The sequence below is a fragment of the Gorilla gorilla genome, chromosome 8 (assembly GCF_029281585.2).
Source record: "Gorilla gorilla gorilla isolate KB3781 chromosome 8, NHGRI_mGorGor1-v2.1_pri, whole genome shotgun sequence".
NCBI lineage: Eukaryota > Metazoa > Chordata > Mammalia > Primates > Hominidae > Gorilla > Gorilla gorilla.
In genome coordinates, this window is record NC_073232.2 from 108,707,042 (window position 1) to 108,723,812 (window position 16,771).

Here is a 16,771-nt window from a genome sequence, read left to right on the forward strand (position 1 = left end):
AGTATTTCATCTTCTTTGGAGTGATTGTGTATATGGCATTGTATTTTTAATTTTGGTTTCTGTATGTTCATTGTTAGAATATAGAAATGTGAGCCATTATAGAATTTTATATTTCCAATATAGAAATGTGCTGGCCTTGTATTTCTGAAATTTTGTTGAACTCATTGATTGGTTCTAGGAGGTTTTTGGGCTTTTCTTTTTTCTTAATAGATTTCTTAGGATCTTCTATGTAGACAAACATGTCATTTACAAACAGGGACAGTTTTATTTTTTCCTTTCCAACTTGTTTGCCTTTTCTTTGTTTTTCGTGCTTTACTGCAGTGTCTGGAACTTCCAGAACTACGCTGAATGAGAGTACGAAAGCAGACATCCTTGCCTTGTTCTTGGTCTTGGGAAAAGGTGTTTGGTCTTTCGACCATTGAGTATAATGTAAGCTGTAGGTTTTTTTCTAGACATTCTGTATCAAGTTAAGATAATTCCTCTCTATTCCTAATTTGTTGAGTTTTTATCGTGAATAGGTGTTAGATTTTGTTAAATGTGTTTTCTTCATCAATTGCTGTGATAATAGGATTCTTCTTTACTAGCTTGTTGATGTAGCGGGTTCTATAGACTGATTTTCAAATGTTGAATCAGCCTTGCATACCTGGAATAAATCCCACTGGGTTATGCTGTATAATTCTTTTTTATACATTGTTGGATTTCATTTGCTAATTTTTTTTAAGGATTTCTGCATGTAAGTTTAATTCGGTTTTAGGGGTGTCTCTTTTTTTTGAGACAGAGTCTCACTCTGTTGCCCAGGCTGGAGTGCAGTGGTGCGATCTCAGCTCACTGCAAGCTCCACCTCCCAGGTTCACGCCATTCTCCTGCCTCAGCCTCCCACATAGCTGGGACTACAGGCACCTGCCACCACGCCTGGCTAATTTTTTGTATTTTTAGTAGAGATGGGGTTTCACCATGTTAGCCAGGATGGTCTTGATCTCCTGACCTTGTGATCTGCCTGCCTCGGCCTCCCAAAGTGCTGGGATTACAGGAGTGGGCCACCACGCCCAGCCTTAGGGGTGTCTCTTACAAGCGGCAAACAGCTAGATTTTTTTCTCGTTGTTCAACCTGAGAATCTTCTAACAGATGAATTACATTTATTTTATAACTGATATACCTGGACTTATTCCCTTCCTTTTGTTTTATGCTTTCTTTTATTCTTTTGTTTTCTTTTCCTCCTTTTATTCTCCTTTCCTGCTTTCTATTAGATTAAGAAATTTTTCTATATTTACTTTTTATTTCCATTATGTGCTTTCTATTCTTTAATATTGCCTTTCATGTTTAACATTCATACTTGACTTTTTAAAGTATAAAGATTTAGTGAACTAAGAAGACAGATCTGGGCTGGGTGTGGTGGCTCATCCCTGTAATCCCAACACTTTTTGGGAGGCTGAGGCAGGAGGATCATGAGGTCAGGAGATCGAGACCATCCTGACTAACACAGTGAAACCCCATCTCTACTAAAAAATACAAAAACTTAGCCAGGCATGGTGGCAGGTGCCTATATTCCCAGCTACTCAGGAGGCTGAGGCAGAAGAATGGCGTGAACCCGGGAGGTGGAGCTTGTAGTGAGCCGAGATCACACCACTGCACTCCAGCCTGAGCAACAGAGCAAGACTCTGTCTCAAAAAAAAAAAAAAAAAAAAAAAGAAGACAGATCTGAAACCAGAAACCACAGCCTTGTTCTAAGAAATACAGGGTTTTTAAAATATTTTAATTTGTAAGACACCCTCCAATTTTTCATGTTATTATTTGCTTCCTTTCAAGACCCCAAATTAGTCACCATTATTGATGGCTTATTTGTGTTTGTTTGCAATACAGATTGATATCTGCCTTCATATCCATCCATTCCCTTGCTCACTGGTATTTCGTACATCTCACTTCTCCCTCCTGGAAATGCTTTTGAGTCTTGCTCTGTCGCCCAGGCTGGAGTGCAGTGCAATCTCGGCTCACTGCAACCTCCATCTCCCAAGTTCAAGAGATTCTCCTGCCTCAGCCTCCCGAGTAGCTGGAGTTACAGACATGTGCAACCATGCCTAGCTGATTTTTGTGTTTTTAGTAGAGATAGGGTTTCACTATGTTGGCCAGGCTGGTTTTGAACTCCTGGCCTCAAGTGATCCACCCCATTTGGCCTCCCAAAGTGCTGGGATTACAGGTGTCTAAAACTTTTCAATACTTTCACTCCTGCTCTAAAACTTGCCTGGGTCTCTCTCTCTCTCTGCCTTATGCCCCTTGGCTGAATTCTTTCCTCCGAGGAGGCAAGAATCAAATTGCTGCAGACCTGTATGGATTTGCTGCTGCTAACATCACCAACATCTGAGGCTTCCTTCTAACATCACCAACATCTGAGGCTTCCTTCTGTGAGTTATGTTCCTTATTCTCTTCTGATCATGGCCATTCACCTTTCTTTCCTTTGAACTCAACTCTGTATTTTTCACTTGGGGTGGTGAAAAGGCAATACTTTTTTCAGTGTTCCTCTACTTGTATAACGGGTTCCTACTCACCTAGTTGGTCATATTTCCAGACCCAGAAAGTTGGTATGTAATACACTGTTAAACCTGAAAATAATTATCTTACCACCAGAATTTCTAGAACAGAAGTCATACACTTGCAGTGCTGGGATAAACCCAACCCGCAGATGTGTTTCTGTTTGGCCTGGACACTTTTAGCCCACACTATGTTTTTTTAAAAATCTCCCTGTAGGAGCCAACTTTTAAAAATCAAGGGATTTCACATAAGAATCCAGATTTTCTAGTTTTTCTTTAAAAACTGAAAGATTTGGCAACAGCAGGCCCATCTTCCATCATAGTACAACCAGCTGGAGTTTAGAAGCACCTGCTCTCCATAGTCAGAGCACATGTTCTGTTTGCTAGAATCTCTCTCCCCCTTCACATTGTCCTATTCAGCTTACTTGACCTTTTAGATGACCTACCTGCCCTCTACGGAAGATATTCTAATTTGCTATTCCAGCCCTAAACTACAAATTGCATCAAGATGTCAAATGTGAATTTTTCTGGTAGACTGGAAGCTCCATGAGGGCAAGAACTGTTGCCAGCTTGTTCTCCACTTTATTCTCCACACCCTGCATGGTGCCTGACTGGTGGTGAGCATTCAATATTTTTATATTTTGAATGAATGAATTAAAGAAGGGATGAGCTATTCTAAAAATAAACAGCCCAACAGTCCAAACAACTCTGTGTTGGAAACCTCTCCAAAATGTTGGCAACACTGAAGCCCTTAATGTTTACATCCTGAGAATTATCCAGTCTTAAGTAATCACAGGCAGCAATGTAGCAAGTGGAAGTTTGTTACTCATTTCCCATATGGTTTTCAACAAGTCTCTTAATTTTCCTGTGTCGCCAACTCTCCTTTGGAGAATGGGCAAAAATACTTCTCTATTCAAAGAAATAACACTAAGATATTCCGTGTTTATCTGACAAGCTGTGCTGCATATACATGTGACCTGGTATTATAAGGGTCGGTTTTATGCAGCCAAGTCAGCATGGGAAAATCTTAAGTGCACCTGGAAAGAAGCTAGGGTGTAATTTCCAGAAATGGGTTATTGAATGACAGCTTCCCCTTTGGTCCAGTGAGAAATTTAATTTGCTAAGGACTCAACACAGGAAGCATTTGCCGATTAAAAATATGTCTAAACAGATGTTCTGCTTAGCCTGGAAGAAGGATCTTAATGCAACTGTCATTATTGGATTTTCTTGGATTACTACTATCTGGAATCGGAGTCCAAATAGAAGGATGTAATTATTTATTATGGCCAAGAGTCCTGCATTTGAAGAGGAGCTCAGGGCGTCTGACAGGATTTAACACGCTGGGGGTAGGGTTGAGGGGGGATAAAGCCCATTTAAATTCTCTGGCTCTGGGAGCGAGCCCTGTCCTCTCTGAAAGAGCAAAGCGGTTGTTGCTTTTCAATCTTCTATTTCCAGCTGAAGGCACAGCCATGTCATAAACAGAACCAGGCCTGAGCCAGCCTTCTCCAGTGAGGAAGTGCAATTTTTAGATTAGGCAATTGGTCATTCCCACATGGGAAGTAAACACGCTGACAGCCCAGCCATCTGCATAACCCTCACCCCAAAGGTGATGGGTGAATTTTCACCTCACCTGCAGCAATCTCGAAAGGCTGAAGGCCCCTAAGTAAAGGGGAGACTAGACCATTCTGCACAGTGGTTCTCAAACCTGGCTGCACATTAGATTCAACTGGGGAGCTTTTAAAAAATTCTGGTGTCTGCCTCCCTGCTCTGAGATTGAGAATCAATTGGCCTTAGAGTGGAGTCAAGGCACCTGCAGTTTCTAAAGCTCCCCAGGTGATTACAAAGCTCAGTGAAGTTTGGGAACCACTGATACAGCCCAAAGGTTAAGATCAAGGGGTTTGGGGTCAGGGGGACTTAAGCTCAAGATAAATGCTGCCATTTGCTACCTACATGGCTTTGGACAAATCACTTCCCCTTCGGAGCCTCACTTCCTGCTGCAGGGCGGTGGTGACCCAGGTAATGAATGTCAAATGCCTGTGGTGAGTAAGGGCTCAGTGTGAGCTGCCACAATGGCTACGAAAGTCTGCATTTGAGACAGGCTAAAAAGGAAGGCCTGAAGTTCGTGGGGCTCAGTTGTTACACCCAAGTAAACTGACATAAGTGATGTTAGGAATTCCAGCGTCAAGTGCTGTTTTGCACCCAAGTTTGTGGGATGCCTGTCCTCTGGTTCAACCAGATTCCATTATTATTTGCTTTCACACAAAGCCCCTAGGAAATGTTACTGAAAGTGAAAGGTCCATTCTCTTTCATGAATATGGTTCTGGAAATCAGGCTCTATCAAAACAGTCACAGCTTCATTCATGGAGCAGTTGCACACTCCATTTCATTAATCCCATTATCAGCCCTGAAATGCATGCTGAGCTCTCATCTCCAGAGGAGGGAGAGCCTTCTGACCAAAGGGTCTGCCGGAGGGGATGTTGAGTGAGCATTTCAGCCCTTTCCCCCTCCCCAAAGCTGGAGGCACAAATCCCCACCGTCAGGGCTGAGGGGAGCCACATAATGCCAGGAAATAAACCTGCTGCCGAAACTGGGCGCTTCCCTCAGATCCTTTCTCCTGCCTGGGCGGTCTCTTTTCCTGGGGGTGGTGGAAGGGGGGCAAGTTGTGATTAAAGGGAACCTGAGATTGACACAACGTGTCTTATCTTTCATTCAAATAAAAGCAAGAGGCATCCAGCGCTGGCGCCGACAGCATCCTGAGGGTTGGGATGGGAAGGATGGAGGGACTGGTTAGAACGGCCTGCCCTCACCTCACTTCGAGATTTCCTTCCTCCTCAGGACTGCCCTGGATGCTTAAAGACATGCTTGTCTGCTGCTGTATTGCAGAGTGGAGGGACTGGCCTAGCCTGCACATTCCTTATCCTCTTCGAACAAACCAGGGCCATTTGGGGGAACTGCAGACTAGGGGACTGCTATCATCACCCTCCCTGAAAAGCCCAAGATTTTTTGTTGCAGTGTGGGTGCTGTGCACAACCCCACTAGAGGCAGAATTTTAATGGGCCACAGCCGCCGTCTTCCTTCCTGTCCTCTGTAATTGTGTTTCCATGCAGCTGTTGCACAGCTGTGGAATCCCAGTCCAGAGGCAGATGATGCACTTTCAATGCTGGATAATATAATTCCTGGAGGTGGAGGTGGAAGAGCTACATTCCTTGAGCCTCTTTTAAGTTCCAGACACCTGGCTATGTGCTTTACATAAATATTATTTCTAATTCCCTCTAAACCTCATACAAGCAGTTAAATAACTTATCCAAAGTCATAGCTACTAAGTGGGTGAGCTGGGATTCAAACCCAAGTGTGTCTGACTGTCCAAGTTTATAGTTGGGTCATTTTATACCCAACGAACTAGTAAATATCAAAAACTCTGACAGTATCTATTGCTGGGGAGCAGAGGCAAGGGGGGAAGGTGGTAGATAGTCTCCAAATATGGCCGCCAAGTCCCCTTATCCCTGTGAGGTCATGCCGCTTCTCTCGTGAAGGAGTAGAATCTATTTCTCTCTCCTTGAATCTGGTCTGGTTGTTTGGCTTATTTTGTTAATAGAATGTAGCAGAAGTAGCATTCTTGAAGTTTTGAGTCCAGGCCTTAAATGGACTGGCAACTTCTGTTCCTTCCCTCTGGGAAGCCAATCACCATGCTATGAAAAGTTTCTGATTAGACAACTGAATGGTGACAGTCTGCATGGAGAGCAGGGCCACAAGGAGGCACACTGGGGCACTGGAGGTGTAGCTAAAGTTTTTTTGGACCTTCCAGCCCAGTCCACCTGCTAGATAAATTCAGTCAAATGAGTGACCCCAGATGGCATCAGCCAAAGAACCACCTTACTGAACCCAGTCAACTCCCAGAATCATGAAAATAACAAACTATTGTTTGAAGTCACTAAGTTTGGGTGTGGTCTTTATGCAACAATAAATCACATAAATAAGGAAGAAAAATGAGTGTGGCATCTTTGTCACTGCAGTGTGATGACAAACCCTGCTGGATTCATTCACACATGCTCCATTTTTACCACTAAGTGCTGATCATTTGTGGCAAAGTGAAGGACCATTGAGTACCAGATGTCTGGGGAGCCCAAAAACTTATAAGTCAAAATACCCTTAAATAAGCCAAGCAGAAAAACACGGATCTGAAAGCAAGCCCTGCACATAGTCCAAACAACAAGCTGTATAGCTAAGAAACAAATGCAGATTAGTTACATGGGTGACTAAAGGATCTGCCTCTCTCTAGAAGAAGTCAAATTGAAGAGGAAGATCAGCAACCCAATAGGAAAATGGGCACAGGACAGGAAGAGGCGATTCCCACTGACAAGCATAGGAAAAAATGTTCAACGGCACCAGCAGTCAGAGGAGTACAAATTAAATATCAATAAGCCACAGCTTACCTGTTAAAAACACTGATAATGAGTTCTCCCTACTGCTAGTAAGAATATGGGAAAGGAGTACACTTATAAGTTGCTATGGAAATGTGAATTGTTACATCTTTTGAAACACAACCTAGCAACATCTATTACAAGCACACTAAATATGTACGGATATATGTTCAGAAACGTTTACTGCAGTCATTATTCATGATGGCAAAAGCTTGAAGTGAACTGAATGCTAATTGATAAGGAAAATACTGAATAAATTATGATCCATCCATATTAGTAATATCTACTCAAAAGAATACATTTAAGTTATAACTAGTGCCTTGGAGGGGTTGTGCCCATGAGATATTGATGACGAAAGCATGATGCAGAAAAAATGTGTATCAAATATGATTCTATGTTTTAAAACAATGACAAAGCCTGTATCTGTATTTATGTTTAGATGTGTGCTTATATACATATATCTCTGTATATATATCAATGTATGTGCATGGAGAAAAATATGAAGGCTGTATACAAAGTCACTAGCATGCATAACCTGGGAAAGCGTAGAGGGTTGATATGTGGAAAAAAGAACCTGAAAGGAGGTGGCCACATTAAAAAGAAAAAGAAGATAACACTTTTAAAAGTATGATGATATTATCACATTTATGCATTTGTGTAAAATTACATATATGCAAGTATATATGTAAAAATGTAAAATAGCATGAAAGCTGAAACACAAAATAAATAATGATTTCTATTTCATTCCTACATAGGCGTCCGTGAGACATAAGATTCTGACATTTAAAAATTATTCCTTGGCCAGGTACGGTGGCTCACGCCTGTAATCCCAGCACTTTGGGAGGCCGAGGTGGGCAGATCACGAGGTCAGTAGACCGAGACCATCCTGGCTAACACCGTGAAACCCCGTCTCTACTAAAAATACAAAACATTAGCCGGGCACGGTGGCGGGCGCCTGTAGTCCCAGCTACTCGGGAGGCTGAGGCAGGAGAATGGCGTGAACCCAGGAGGCGGAGCTTGCAGTGAGCTGAGATCGCACCACTGCACTCCAGCCTGGGCGACAGAGCGAGACTCCACCTCAAAAAAAAAAAATTTTTCTTTTGCTTTGCTGTGAAGTTTGTGTAGAAGAAATACCACTGCTGACTGTGAATCATGATTCCTGCAGGATGCAGGCCAGACGGAAGTCCAGCAGCCCCTCTCCTCCAGCACTGCTTCTGAACAGGAGAAGCTTCTCCAAAATAGATGTGTCCAGTGATCTCCGAGCTAGAAACTCTTAAACAACCAGCAGACCACACTTAGGTCTGAGCATCTGCATATAGACAGGCAGTGGCAGTGCTTCTGGGCAGGCTCCTGGCTCCCTGCCCACAGCCAACCAGCACCTCACCTGCTTCCCACTTAGTAGCCCATGGAGTCTCTAGTCTACACCTCCCCCACAATCCCCACTCCAGTTTTATTTTTCTTCTTTGCCTCCCTCACCCATTCATTCTCTCAGACACTCAGTTCTCAAAGCCACATTATTTGCCCCTCCCAGGTCTTCAGGGGCTTCAACTCACGATCCATACACAAGGCAGAAAAGTCCAGCCAAGAGAGCAGAGTTTATCTGAGAGCTATGCTGTTCCTGACCACCAAATGCTGCCCTTCCATCCCTTTCGCCAGCAGCACGCCATCCCCGCTCACGTCCACAGACTTCAGTGCTTCTAGTCCATCTCAGCCAGTGAGATAGGAAAAGATTCCATAAGAGCTATCCAAGGCCATGGACTAGGGAAGGGAGAATGGGAGTGACTGTTTAATGAGTACAGAGTCTGCTTTGAGGGTGATGAAAAAGTTCTGGAACTCAATAGGGGTAATGGTTACATAGCATTGTGAATGTACTTAATGCCACTAAAGGGTATGCTTTAAAATGGTAAGTCTTATGTCACGTGTATTTTTCCACAACTGAAAGAAAACAAGGTACCCAAAGACCTGGTGAGGGCTCACATTACCCTTTCCAGCTTCCTTGGTGCCAGTGTCCATGGCTGTGGTGTCTGGGCTGCTCTCAGATGCCTGCTCTTCAAGCCCACCTAGAGGAATGGAGAAGAAAGAGGCATGAGGATGCATCAGCCTTCTCTGCATCAGCACCAAGGGATGAGGGAGCAAACCTGGTCACCTGGGGAGGATCAGAATCACCGTGGACTCGTAAGCTTCGTTCCACAAATCAACTGAGCCCTTACCACATGGCCCCACACTATTCTAGATGTGAGGGCAAAAACAAACCCGCTTTGTTTAATAACCACACACATCAGTCGCAAATTAATAAAAGTATAACTCTCCTGGATCATTTCAAGAGCACCCAGAATCAAATTTACAAAGTTACCAGGCAACCCCAAAATCAGCTTCCTCACGCGCTCCGCACCTCCATAAGAAAGGCCAAATGCAAATAGGATCCTCTCTGGGCCTGGAGTCCGCCTGGTGCAGAACGCAGGGAGATGTGCCCAGTGCTGCCGAATACTCAATGTGTCCTGTGACTGCTGCCTTTGTTACCCTGTGCACTCTCTTAGTATTCGGGTTTCCTCTGTGGGGTAAGTCTCCGTGTAGGAACCTACTGTGTTGACCTTATAAATTAGACTCCATAGACACTCTGTTTACGAAGGATAGTGATGCTTGTACGTGTTTGCTAGTAGCCATCATTTATAAACTGTGTTAACATTTGTCTCTACCAGGAATGTGGCCAATCACCAAATATCTGTTTGACCTACTATGGGCCAGGTGCAATTCCAGGCACCATGGATCCAGCAGTGAACGAGGCAGGTGAGTTCCTGCTCTCAAGAGGTGTCCATTCTAATTGGAAAGCTGGACCATAAACCGCAGGTAAGTAAATTCATGAATGAGATCATTGCAGGTTTGGAAAATGCTCTGAAGAAGATCAAAACCAGTGTGTGATAGAACGTGATGGGAGGAGCTGCTTATCTGGTGGTTGGAGAGGGGCCTCAGGGAGGTGGGATGGCAGTGAGATCTGAAAGGCAGGAATGATCTGGCCATGTGGAGATCTGGCCAGAGGATCCTCCGCAGGGGAAGGATCCAGAAGGAGCCTAGACGGGCATTGAGCTTGTCACGAGAGGGACAGCCGCAGTGGGCAAGTGGGAACAGGGCCAGAGAGGGAGGCAGGTCCACACGGCCTTGCCAACCAGGATGTGTTTTGTGACTTTATTCTCTTTGTTACAGGAACCCTGCAGAGGGTTTAAAGCATGAGAGGAATGTGTTTTTATCTGTGTTTTACCAAGATTGCCCTGGGACACAGGCAGACAAAAGCAGAAGCGGGGTGAACAGTTAGGAGCCTTGCAAGTGTCCGAGTGAGACAGGGTGGTGGCGTGGACCAGACACTGCAGTGGAGGTGCTGGGACCTGTCGTGTTAGGGAACAGTCATAGGCAGAGCTCGCAGGTAGGGCTAATGGATTCGATCTGAGGAAAGACAGGGGCCACCAATGCCACCTGCCCTTGGAATTTGAACTGGGTGGGTAGTGACACCAGGGAACAGATTTGAGGACAAAGACTATGTCCAGGAGAGACTATTACACACACGAAACCACATCAAAGCAACCAAAGGACAATCTATTTTTAAACAAAAATATTATTTCTTGCCTTTATTTAGAAACTTACAGCTTACAAGTCAGTTTCCCAGTCTCCCCTTTAACCCTTATCAGAACACTTTATGTGTAATCCCATTTTCCAGAGGAGAAAACTGAGGCACAAAATGTTTAACCCAGGGTTGCCCAGCCCATCAGGGAAGCTAAGGGCTCGGGACACAGTCTCCTGGTCAGACACCCGGTGGTCTTCCCTGGCCCCACAGATAAAGGCTTCCCACGTTGCTCAACCAAGGCTCACATGGCACCACGAACCCAACCCGTAGGCCTGTATGACCCTGGAGACAGCCACGTGGTCCCGCTCCCAACTCCTCACATGCAGGCCATCACTTTCCCTCTCTGTGACCATGACCTGGGCAGTGGCTGCAGCTGCCAGGTCTCCTGTAGAGAAGGTCCCACTACAGCCAGGCGGAGATGGGAGGCTCTGCGCCTGCATCCTGCTCGTTCCGCTGCCTCCTGGCCAACCCGGAATCCACTCACACACTCCCTGCAGCTGCCGGGTGTTCGCTGCCAGCTCCTGGCCCTCTGGGTATTCATCCAGTTGCAGCAATATCATTTTCTCTTGGGCTAAAGGTCAGGGGAAATCCTGATTGTATGAAATCTCTCAGCAGCAGACGAATGTACCACCTGTGGTGTGGAGGCGAGCTGGAGCCGACGCTCTGGGTCTAGCTCAGCCTCACTCAGCTGTGCAACTGTGGTGGGGAACTCGGGTGTTAATATTTTTCATCTGTCAAATGGGCTATTGCAAGGACCAAATGAGGTAATGGGTTTGTTTGGGCATTCGTTCATTCAACAAATATCTATCCAACACCTGCTACAGGCCAGACGCTGTGTCTGCTGCTTCGGATATGATGCAGAAGAAACTGTACCCTGACTTCATAGAAATTATATTCTGATGAAGGGTAGGGGAAAAAATGACAAACAAAGAGCGAACCAGATATTTAGGTCTGGAGGATGTAGGTGGATATCTGGAGAGAAGCATTTCAAACTATGGGAACAGCAAGTGCAAAGGCCCTGGGGTGGGAGTGTGCTTGGCTGGGGGGAGGTGGGTACGACTGGAATGGAATGAGTGAGGAAGAGAGAAGGAGATGATGAGGTTAGCAGGCAATGGAGGGTCTGGAGAATCTGTTCATATGGGGCCTTGCAGGCCATCCAGGATTTTGGCTTTTATTCTGAGTGAACTAGATGGGATCCAGAGGACATGAAAGGGCTTTGTAACTGCACTGGTTTTGTATATGACAGGGATAATATGTAGTGAATAGGAGTGGGGAGACCAAGTGCCCCCCAGTGATGGAGGGGGGAAAGAATTAGTGTTTACTAAGTCCCAATTATGGTGCAAACCATGTGCTAAGAACAGTGCCAAGTGCTTTTCCTCACCTTCAGTTTTATATGTGCAGTCTCATGAAGACCCAATAACAAACGGACCATGAACAGATGAGGAAACAAGGCTCCAAGAGGTGAAATGACTTGCTTGTCTTGAGGAAGCAGAGAGAGTTAGTAAAGGTGATGGCTGGAGGTGGGTCCTGTCTGACCCCCAAGCCTGTACTCCTTCTCTTCAGCCTCAGTCACAGAAAGAACAAAGAGAACAAGGGAGGTGCCTGGTAGAGGCTGCTTATTCCCAGGGGATACAAGGCATTGCCCATCCAGGAGGTCTGTAAGAAGACATATGAAGATATGAAGTCATGGGTCTAGCTCAGCTTGAGATAAGGCTGGAGCCATGGCAGTTAAGAATATAGAGCCCTCCTCTGTCCTTATCAACAAGAGATGGAAGGTTCTGTCTTTTATCTCAGAAAGGAAGCAAATCTCATGCTTCCAGCACTGTCTACCGGGGACCTACCTGGAGTTAATGTGGCTTGGCCACATTTCATCTCCTGATGAAAACCCTTCCATGGCTCCCCCCTGCCCTTGGGATAGATTCCACCTCCTAACACCACTGATGAGGCCCTTAGTGATATGGCCCTGCCAGCCTCCTCCACCAGGTACCTCAAGCCTCCTCTCCTTCTACTCCCTCCACTGCCACTCTGTGCTCAGCTGCATTAAGTGACTTAGAGTGCCTTGGCTTTCTATTTTCCTCTTATTGCACACTTTCCTCAACCACACCCACCTCTTCATCTGGCCAAACCCTACTGGTCCTTCAAGTCTCCATGTAGGCACCACTTCCTCTGAGTATCCGCCCTCTTGGGGTAAAAGTCATTCTCTCTGTTCCCACAGCCCCTGGCCTTATTCACCACCCTCTCCACAAGGTACTGGGATCCATTTACTCAGCTGAATCCCCCATGATTTAGCTTTTCACATCTTGAAGGAAGGGATTTTGTTATGTCTAACAATGAATACCCAGCACCAGACCTGGCACATGGCAGGTACTGAGTAAAATACAGAACGGATGGATGAAGGGATGGATGGATGGGTAGGTGGGTGAATGAATGCATGGATGGATGGATGGATGGATGGATGGATGGACGGACATACGAGTCATGTAGGCAGTGTTTAAAAAGAGAAATCAATCATTTCTAACTCAGCTTAACTGTTGGAAAAAAATTGTCTTTATCAGCTTTTATGGAGAGGAGGCAGCTATTCTTCAAACAATGGCTCTGAACTTTGGCTGCGGTTTGAATCACCTGGGAAGCCTTTAAAAAAATACTGGCGTCTGGGTACCCCCCCCCCCCTCCGCCCGCCCCAGGTTTTTATTTAATTGGTCTGGGGCATGGCCTGGGAATGGGGAGTTTAAAGAGTTCCCCAGGTGATTCTATGGTGCAGCCAAGGTTTAGATTTGCCACTCAGAGCACCCTGTAAGAGGAAGCCTCACCTTGTGCTATTTTCTTACTCCCAACCTCTCTCCTCCTGAGCTCACCAGGAATGGAAGACATGGACTTGGAGACAGACACTTTGAACACTAGGAAAAGCCATGTCTCACATCGAAATCGATGAAAAGTGTTTCTCCATTTCAATAAAAACTGGCAAATGAGTACGACAGGTGTGGCTCCGGCTATAACTGCAGCTGCAGGCACCATAGAACAAGGAAGAGAGAAACAGCCTGATGCAGACAAAGACTGAGGGCAGGGAGGGGAGAGCTTTCAGGGTATGGGGATGTATTTTTCCTTGGGTGTGATTGCAAGACAAAAAAAAAGTTTGAAAAAAATACATATATATCCCCATATTTGATCTTTGCTTAATTACCTCTTCGGTGAGAGGATATGCAAAGACCTTGTAGATTTCATTAGTCACAGAGGTTTATTCAGACGTCTCCTTTGCATAAGAAACCCAGGCTTACAGCTGGTCTCTGGGAAAGAATGCCCTCCAGGCCTTGAAAAGAGAGCTCCCGGCCTGTTCAAGCTCTCACTGAAACACAGCAGAGGTCAGCGGCCCGTGATGCATGGGCCCGGCTGAAATGTTTCTATCCAGCATTTGCAATTCAATCCCACAGTTTCCTTTATGGAACAGTTCACTAAATTCAGAGTTGTTCTTTTTTCTAATTCACCATATAATTCACCTCCCAAGTTCAATTAAGAAGCAATCTGTTAGCAACTTTGGGAGCAAGCTGCTTTTCTTTGGGAAAGCCCAATTTTCTTCCGCTCTCAACAAAAAGTGCCTTAATTAGATGCATCATATGAGACATTGATGTACACACAACGCCCCCCACCATAATTAATGAAATATTAACTGTATACACCCAAAGACATCTAGGCAGAAAGAGATGGGCTTTTCCAAAGCGCTAGGGGTAAAGCCTTGTGCCATAGATTAATATTGCCCATCTGAACAACAGTGACTATGAATTCATATTCATTAATATCATTCATAAACAAAACTCTATATTAATTATTCCTTTCATCTCTTATTCTTAAAGACTAACATTACTTGGTCCTTGGTTCTCTTGAACATGAGAATACCTACCATTTTTTAACTGCCAGCATTTAACTTTAAATGCCAATTCTTTGCAGGTACTTCACGTATGTTCTCTATTTAATCCCCAAGCCAATCTTCTAAGGTGGGTATTATTCCCATTTTATATGCAGGGTAACCGAGGCTTAGAGCAGTTAAGACATCACTAGGGACACACCGCCATTGGGTGGAGAAGTTGAGATTCTCTCCATATCGGTCTGATATCAAAGCCCTTCATAGACATTACATACTAAAGAAACCTTGCAGGACGGCAGCCTTAGCTCTCATGTTTACTCATTTTTTAATACTGTATTTACAGCTTTGACCCATGAGAGCTAAATCTGTCATAAAACTGCAGTGCCTTACTTTAAGAAAAAGAAAAAAATATATATCCAGCACAAGATCCTAAAAATCACTTTATTCCTACTCCATTCATTCAGTACGCCTTGGCGGAGCACCTGCTTTGGGCAGCACTGTGCTGGGTTCCTGCAGGCAGTGCCTGCCCTCTTGGTGCCTGCATTCTGATGGAGGGGATGGAAATTAACAATAAATAATGAGATCATTTCGTGGGATTAAGCACTTTGAGGAAATTAAAACAGAGTTGTATGTCAGAGCAGTGGGGGATGGGAGTCCTAGGAGGGTCTCTCAGAGTCGGTGACATTTGAGCTAAGTGATGAGAGATGGATATCCATCTGGGGACAGTATTCTAGCAAAAAACAAACAAACAAAAACTGCAAGGAAAAAAGTCCTGAGGAGCGGAAGTAAGAGTCCAACGTGGCTGGAGCTGGGGCTGGACAGCAAGATAGGAACTGTCACCTGCGAGGGACACAGGTCCAGCTCACGGCCAGCTAGAGCAAGGCCCTTGACTCTTACCTTTCTGACCATGTCTTAGGCCTTCTTAATTTGCTGGGCCTTTAGGTCACATGTAATCTGCACAGCAATCCTGTAAATAAGTACTGTTATTCCTCTTTTAAGGAGGAGAAAACTGAGGCTCATGAATAAGTTGTTCAAGGTCACCCAGCTAGTCAGTGATTGAATGTGCATTTCAAAGAGGGCCCGTCTGACTCCAGAATCCATGCTCACAAAGCCTGCCCTCTACCCTAAACGGGTACAGGTGTGGCCTGAGCAAGCATCCCGGGGAAGGGCAATGAATGAATGAATGAAACATCTGCACAACTTTGTTGGAAAATTACCTGCAAGACACATCAATCAGGTGAGGTATTCATTATTCATTAGAAAAAAATTAAAAGGCAAAGCCCTTTTAAAAGGTTGATTCAGGAATGAACAAGGCAATCGCTACAGCACTAAAGCAATCAATGTGTAATCTTAAGCGATTCAATGCCAAGTAACTTTTATATCCGTATATCCGTGCCAAATTTCATATGCTACAGAAGAGAAAGGGAAAATGAGTTAAAAGACCATTGCCAGATTTTGTTTGTGAAATGATTTAATATTGGCAAGTGTATAATAAAATGGGAATGCTTATACACTCCTGGTGAAGGAGGACTATAAATTGGTAACACTTCATGAGGTAATTTCACAGGACTAATCAAAATCTTTTAAAACAGGCAATAAGGCTGGGTGCAGTGGCTCACACCTGTAATCCTAGCACTTCAGGAGGCTGAGGCAGGTGGATCACGTGAGGTCAGGAGTTCAAGACCAACCTGCTCAACATGGCGAAACCCCGTCTCTACTAAGAATACAAAAATTAGCCAGGCACGGTGGCGCGCACCTGTAATTACAGCTACTCAGGAGGCTGAGGCAGGAGAAACATTTGAGCCCAGGAGGTGGAGTGGCAGTGAGCTGAGATCACACCACTGCACTCCAGCCTGGATGATGAAATGAGACTCTGTCTCAAAAAAATAAAATAAAAATAAATAAAACAGGCAACAATATGACTTCTAGATACCTGTATTAAGGAATTAATTGGCAATGAAGTCAAAGGATGTTCATCTCAACATTTTGTATAATAAAAAAGGCTATAGCAACTACACCCCCAACAGGGGTGGTGAAATAAATTATGACATAATAGAACACTACGTAACCTTCTAAACTGTTTTAGAAGGAAGTTTACTAGGTGAGAAAGTGCTCGGATTATAAGTCAAAAAACAGGTTAGGAAATATAACTCAATATAAATTCAGTATAAATTCAATAGAATCCAGTATGATTCCATCTTTTCTTTAAAAAAATAGGCAAAAAACATGCCGAAAATATGCTGGATGGAAATCACCACACTGTCCATTGTGATTATCTCTGGTGGTGACTCTGGGGTGAATTTTATTTTCTTATGTACTTTTGTAATTTCCAAATTTTGTTCAACATATT

General features: G+C 44.5%; 1 protein-coding gene across 1 annotated transcript in view; it reads right to left on the reverse strand.

The window, feature by feature from the left end:
• TLL2 (tolloid like 2) overlaps window positions 1–16,771 on the reverse strand; it is a 150,515-nt gene that overhangs the window by 73,685 nt on the left and 60,059 nt on the right. The window contains exon 3 of the mRNA XM_031015399.3: window positions 8,929–9,006. Coding sequence (XP_030871259.3) covers window positions 8,929–9,006 — 78 coding nt within the window. The remainder of the gene's footprint in view (window positions 1–8,928; window positions 9,007–16,771) is intronic.